At 49.2% G+C, this 7500-nt stretch overlaps 1 protein-coding gene across 1 annotated transcript in view; it reads right to left on the bottom strand.

The window, feature by feature from the left end:
* The window catches only part of ptprt (protein tyrosine phosphatase receptor type T), a 150964-nt gene that overhangs the window by 116400 nt on the left and 27064 nt on the right, over window positions 1-7500 (bottom strand). The window contains exon 7 of the mRNA XM_079748435.1: window positions 6013-6306. Coding sequence (XP_079604561.1) covers window positions 6013-6306 — 294 coding nt within the window. The remainder of the gene's footprint in view (window positions 1-6012; window positions 6307-7500) is intronic.

Genomic DNA, 7500 nt, shown 5'->3' with positions numbered 1-7500 from the left:
AGCTTGGTTAGGGTGACGAGGGTGATGAGGGTGGATAGGAACTGTGGTGAGGGTAAGGAGTGCGGATACTACCAGTGGTACTTACCATATCACCGGTGGTGAGTGTTTTGAGGGTGTATACAACCGGTGGTGAGTGTGAGGTTAATGAGGTGTATACAACCTGTGGTGAGTGTGAGGGTAATGAGGTGTATACAACCGGTGGTGAGTGTGAGGGTAATGAGGGTGTATACAACCGTTGGTGAGTGTGAGGGTAATGAGGGTGTATACAACCGTTGGTGAGTGTGAGGGTAATGAGGGTGTATACAACCGGTGGTGAGTGTGAGGGTAATGAGGGTGTATACAACCGTTGGTGAGTGTGAGGGTAATGAGGTGTATACAACCGGTGGTGAGTGTGATTGTGTGTGGTGAACTGAGGTGCATGTGAATGCTCCGTCTCTGTTATGCATCTAATGAAGCATAGCCCAGCAGGAGGTGAACTTCCTCCGCTGGAAGAACTCCTGTTCCTTTGTCATGTTTCCTTTCTCCTGGCTCTTTCTTTCACCTCTCCTATCGGCTTTTCTCTTTTTCACAACTTGCTCTTCCTCCCATCGCATTCCTCCCCTCCCCCCTCTCTCCTCACACCTCCGCCCTCACCCCCACCCCTCTCCTTCCCTCCTCTCCCTCCTCTCCTTGCTCTACTCCCATCCTCCTTTGTTCTTTTCTCCTCTCCCGGTTCCATTCCTCCCTCCACCCCCCCTCCTCCCAACCTCTCACAATTTAACTTCTCTGCTCTCCTCCTTAACCTTCATTAGTACCTCCTCTCCTCCTCTCTCCCCCTCTTCCTTCTCTGTGTTCCTGTGTTTCCTAATGGTTGCCCGCAAGGAGATGAAAGAGAACGATGATCTTTTTTAACGCCAGGCAGAGCTTGCCGGGCCCCGTCCAAGTCATTAAGAGCAACCATTAACACGAACGCCAGCACGGCGCCGATCAAGACCACGTCGCAACGCGAGACGGGAGCGTGGGGGCTAGGTCCGCAACATGAAAGACAAAAGCAGTAGGAAGTGAGGAAGATGAAACGGAACAAGGGAAGGAGGTGAAGGGGGGAGGGAGGGAGGGAGGTGAGGTGTGTGTGTGTGTGTGTGGGGGGGGGGGACTGGACTTATGTCTGCACTGTATGATTTGATCAGATAAGACAGAGACGGAGCCCGAGAGTTCTAACATGCTTCATAAACCATGCATGTCAAAATGTTCCTTCAAAGTGGTTCTCTGTGACAGGGAGAGAAGGGGATGAGGGGAGGGAGAGAAGGAGGACTAAGAAGAACTTATTCTTTATTCCCGGTCATTATTCTGACGACCATTACGCTTCAAGTATCGCAGCGATCATCATCATCATCATCATCATCATCATCATCATCATCATCATCATCATCCTTCATTTTCTATCAAAATGAATAAAAAGTATAAACCATCCAGCTACCCATCTATCCATCTATCCATCTCCCTAGAGTATCCATCAATAAATGGATCCATCCGTCCCTCCATCTATCTATCTTTCTAACCATATATCTCTATCTCATTATTTTTAGTAGTAGTAGTATTTACGTATGCTCCTTGCAGCTCTACAATACAAACAGAGTCTGTCTGGCATTGTAGATAAAGCATTGTATGAAGAGAGGATCCCTGACAGGCTGGGCCGAATATATCAGAACCACAGCAGGAAGCGCTGCATCCCGACCAGGAAGTCAGGGAGGCAGTGTTGCTCCTGAGCTGACCAATGGAGAGCCAGCGTTCAGCGGAGCTGGACTAACAAGGCCTGGAGCTGTGGCCAGGGACGAGAGGCTGCTCTCCACATGACGGGGGAGAGATTATTCCAGGAAGCTGTGACTCTGCTTCTCTCCGCGCTCGGTTGAGTGGCTTCAAGAACTAACAGCTCTGAGCCAACAGGGTCAAACAGCACACAGCTTGAACCAATACACATGTAGAGAGAGTGCTAGCGAGGGAGGTTGGAGGTTGGAGACAAAAAAGAGAGAAAGAGAGGAAGAGTGAGAGATAGACAGACTACAGAGATAGTGAAAGAAAAGTTGTCTCAAAATGTTCCTCTTCACTCACAATGCACGTTACGGGTGTGTGTTTGATTTTCTGCTTCAACTGGAGGCCAGACACAGCCGGAAGTTACCATGACTACCATCATAGCACATGTACATCAACTACCATGACGACCACACCACATCGAAACAGAAGTGTGAGGTGTTGTAGTGTTCGAGATGCAGGGTAGATGAACTGGACAGTGTGTGTGTGTGTGTGTGTGTATTTGTATTTGTACTTTGTGTCTGAAAATATGTGTGGTATTTTTGTTCATATGTGTCTGTGGTTTACGTCACCCACAAGTAAACTCTCTTTCTCCCTCTCCCCTTCTCCCTCTCCCTCTCTCTCCCTCCCTCTATCCCAGGGCATGGTGTCAGCCGGAGCAGATCCTCCCTGCAGCTGTATTAAAACACCATCTTTGTGGGGCCTGCGGGCAGACAAAACCCATCATCCCTCCCATAAAGATGCACTTTAGGACAGAGCCCTGAGGAGGGAAGCGCGGGGCGGGGGGGCACCGGAGACGGAGGAGAGGAATGGGGGAGGAGGGGGGAAGGGGTGACCCCGACGTGAGGGGAGAGGGAGAAGGTGCTATGGAGGATCACTTAACAGCCAACATCACGTTATCATCTGGCCAGGAGCTAATACAGTAGAGATTAATGTAGAGGGGGCGGGGGAGAGGGGAGGCGGAATAGGGGGGAGAGGGGGAGATAAGGCTGAATGAAAGGTGGAGAGGGGAGAGGAGAAGAGATGAGGGAGCAGAAACAGGAAGAGAGCAGGAGAGAGGAGAGAGCGGGGGAAAAAAGAGCGAAGAAGGAGGGGAGAGTCAGTGGAAGTAAGATGGGGGGAGGGGGGGGCAAGCGAGCGCTGGCATAAGGAGGGTGTAGAGACAGAGGAGTATTAGGGGTAATAGGAGGAGTGAGTAACGGAGGATTTATTGCGGCGGAGGAATAAAAGACTATCTTTATGAGGTGACATATTAGCCAACACTTACATTACCATCATCAGCCCCATAAAAAAGTCCTCCATGCAAATTGAAGTGCCAACATTCACTTTAAAGTGACTTATTTAGTTTAAAGATATATATTTAGTGACGACACGCCGAATGAAGGGCAAGAAACATAGACACAGTGTGTGAGTGCGTGTGTGTGTGTGTGTGTGTGTGTGTGTGTGTGTGTGTGTGCGCGCCCCTGTGTGTGTGTGTGTGTGTGTTCTTGTGTGCGTGTGTGTGCGTGCAAGTAGGTTTTATTATCTACTTTATAACTGCGTAACGGTGCAGGTTTGAGTCCATCAAGGTGCTCCTGGGGGAGGCAGAGGGTGATTTAGGAGCAGGACGGACTCAGCATTAGCTGGCTCTGCTGGGGCTCAACGCCCCGCGATGACAACGCTGGGGACATAAACCTCCAGGATCTTGTGCTCCTTCCTCTGGTGACAGGGGAACGGACGCATTTTGATATTGAGTTTGTATAGCTGGTTTGAAAGTTATTGTGTTGTGTTGTGATGGCGATGGTGTAATGTGTGTGTGTGTGTGTGTGTATGTGCGTGTTTGTGTGTGCATGATTAAGGTGTATTTGTGTGTGTGTGTGTGTGTGTGTGTGTTTATGGTGTGTGTTTATGGTGTGTTTGTGTGTGCGTCTGTGTGTGTGTGTGTGTGTGTGTAGATGTTGTGTGTTTATGATAGTAGCGAAATCCGCTTAGAATTAGCGGCAGAAACAGCTCAGCATCGTTGTGCTAGTGATAGAAGAAGCCTAGCAGTAGACGCTAACCCGAACAGAAAGGTTAGCGCAGGATGTGTCTCGCCCATCGACGTACACAGAAACACTCTCATCCACACAAACATCCCGTGTACAGACAAGCATTCACATTTACACACACACATACACACACAAATGTATGCAACGAATAAACAAACAGCAAACATTGCCAAAAAAACTGCCAGCGGGTTATAGTCCACCTGTCATACCTGCCGGCTCTCATCGTGTCACAAATGCACACACACACACACCCACACAAACATACACGCAAATACAGGCATACAAGCACAGACCTGCACACACAGACATAGGCATATGCATACACACAGAAACAAGAACACACCCACCCACACACACCCACACGTATACACACGCACAAACCGATATACGCACGCACAGAAATGTATACATATACACAAAAACAAACACACACAACCACAGGCACACGGACACACAGTCACACGGCCACAGGCACACAGACATACACATACCAACAGGCCGAAGCACACACATGTAAACACACAACGCACACAAACACGGATGCACACACACACAACAACACAGACACACATCCACACACACAGATACATGGATACAAAACGACACACGGACACACCCACAGGTACAGAGTGACGTGCAGACACACACACTCACACACTTTTCATCTGTTCTACTCTCCCCCGGCCCCTCTCGCTCTGCTTTTCTCCCTTCTTCTCTGTGCCTCTCATCCTGTCCCCTCCTCTCTGCCCCCCTGTCTTTTCTTCTTCTCACCTATACCCCTCCCCCCTTTCTCTCTCTCTGAGTCATTACGGCTATGAAAACAATATGAAAGGTCAGGGAATAGGTCACACACACACACACACACACACACACACACACACACACACACACACACACGTCTCTCTCTCTCAACAACTGCTGGTTAATTGGTAAAAGTTTAATAAAAAGGTACTTTACAACTCTTCACACACACACACACACACACACACACACACACTCACACACACACAGGAGGATGTTAAGGATCTAATGAGCTGTCATTTTATCAAGTGAAGTGTGTCTCTCTAGGAGACCCACTGGGACCTCTCTACTCTCTCTGGCTCTCCCTCTCCCTCTCCCTCCCTATCTCTCTCTATCCTCCTCTCCATGCCTTCTCTTTTGCCCTCTCTCCCTCTCTCGCCCTTCCAATGCTTCCTTACCTCTCCTCTCCGTCCCTCCTCTTTCTTTCTCGTAACAACTCTATTTTCCCTCCATCTCTTGTGCTCTCCTTGTTCCTCCTCTCTCTTCTGTTCTTGCTCTCCTCTCTGCCCCTCTCTCCTGCCCCCCTCTTTTCTCTCTTCCTCTTCTTCTGCAGCCTCTCTTCTTCCACCTCCAGGCCTCGATCCTCCCCTCCTCCTCTCCCCACTCTTCCCATCCCCCCATCTCTCATCCTCTTCTCTCTATCCTCCCCTACTCCCCCCCCCCCCCCACCCCCCCCTTTCCACCCTCCTATCCGCTCCCCATTCTCATCTCTTCTAAGTAGTCTTTGGGTAAATTCTTAAACATCTCAATTATAATTATCTTTGATTTGTGCTCTCTCAGCCGAGATGAAGCAATTAGTAGCTCTCCTTCTTTCCCTCTCTCTCCTCTCCCTTTCCTCTCTCTACCTCTTGTCCTCTAATTGGTCGTCTAAGTAGTTACCCCCTCCTTCCCTCTTGTCTTTTCATGCATCTGCCCTCCCTTTTACCATTTTCTTTCCCCCTACTTTCTTTCTTTCAATCAATTCTCTCTGATTCTTTTAGTTCTCAGAATGAAACAAACAATCAATCTTATAAACAGTCCTTGGCATTATTGAAGAACATGAGACAGACTGAGGAAGCGGGAAAGGAAAGGAGGCAGACTGATGCAGTGAGGAAGGAAAGGAGACAGACTGAGGCAGTAGGAAAGGAAACAGATGGACTGATGCAGGAACGAAGGAAAGAAGACAGACTGAGGTCGGAAGGAAGGAAAGGAGACAGAATGAGGCAATTAGGAAGGAAGAGACAGCCCCCGGCAGTTTCTTCCTGTCATCAAGGTCTGTCGTGAAGGAGACTTACCTAGGCCGTAAGGACGGAGGAGAAAGCCCCAGCGAGTGAGGCAGTCATTAAGTAGACCGACCTAGGCCGTAAGGACAGAGGAAACAACCCCAGAGAGTAAGGCAGTCCTCAAGGGTACTCACCAGCACACTTGGTCCTGGTGATGAGAGAGGGTCCGGGGGGTCCGGTTCCCCCCTCCCCGGGGCGGGACAGCAGCACCTTGATCTCGTACTCCACGTCGGGGTCCAGGTGCCACAGCTTGTAGGTGGGGGCGTCCACCACGTTGTTCTCCGCCCAGTTCCCGCTGGTGGTGCGGTACTCCACCTCCTTCAAGATGATTGGCCCGTCGCCGATGATGCTGTTGGCGTTGGGTTTGATCCACAGGTAGGTGGCGCCCACCGCCAGCAGCTCCGGTGGGGCGATGGGGGTGGGAGGGGCTGGGGGAGGAAAGGGGCGGAGCAACATGTTTATCTTCAAGTAGAAAACCTTCATCACCTGGAAATCATTTCGTTTTTTTTACTGAAGCATCAGATGAAAACCAGGAGCAAAGAGTCAAGCAGATAGATACAAGAAAGGAGACAGGGATACGAATAGATATCATTTCATATCTTCAGCATATACATTACACTCAATTTATTGAGCAGGTGCTTTGGTCCAAAGCGTATTAGAGTAAGTCATAATTATAATAACTCCCGCAAATATATATATATATATATTCAAAATGCTTGGCCACACCTTAGAGTGAGGACGCGACCATTCACCTTGCAGTAGATATGCAGCCTAGTAAAGATATGCAGAGTACTGCATATCAACAATACAGTATAAATATACAAACTTATAGTAGAGAGCAGAAAAACTGGTTAAACCTGGCTAGTATTATGGTACTACTTCACACACAGTCCCTCATCCTTGATGAAAATCAAGATGAATTCACAGAACCATTTATACCAATACAAACAATGTACGCTACACTAATACCCCCGCTGGGTACTAACAACACAGTACTAAAGCAGTATGAACGCATTAGGAAGGACTTCTAGCATCATTACCGCTGTGCACAGCACCAATGCTACAGCAGTACCAATACAATGCAGTGTAAATACATGCAAGAGGAGCTCCGCTGAGGGTCCACGCCAGGCAGTACCACTGCAGTGCAGGAATGTGCAGCGAGCGCCGGTACACTGACTCAGAGCAGCAAGTGGCTCGGTGTTTCATTAAGGGACCCTCGTCATCGGCAGAGTGTTTCTCACAGCCTGCCGCCTCCTCCTGCCCAGCACTCAGATACTCCGACTCCACGCCCGATTGGTCCTTTTAATCCGTCTGATTCGTCGGCTGGTTGACAGGCGCTTTGTCATCTGACAGCTGAGTTAGTGGTCTCTGAGTTATACCTCCCCCACCACCGCCTCCCCCTCCTCTAAAAGCAAAGTCTTGTTTTAACTTCTAAAAGGTGCTGTTAGGCAGGCGCTTTAGCTGTCACTCACCCCGCACACGCATCCATCTCACATTCATGAGCCGTGCACGTGTGTGTGTGTGTGTGTGTGTGTGTGTGAGGGCTTTTACTTTACGTACATCTGCATTTGAGAACATGCCTTTGATCAAATGCTTTTAAGCTTTTTGAGTGAGTGAAGTGT

This window comes from Pollachius pollachius (assembly GCF_949987615.1).
Source record: "Pollachius pollachius genome assembly, chromosome: 12".
Lineage (NCBI taxonomy): Eukaryota > Metazoa > Chordata > Actinopteri > Gadiformes > Gadidae > Pollachius > Pollachius pollachius.
Note: the sequence above shows the minus strand (reverse complement) of the source record. Positions and strands in the feature narration are given on the sequence as shown.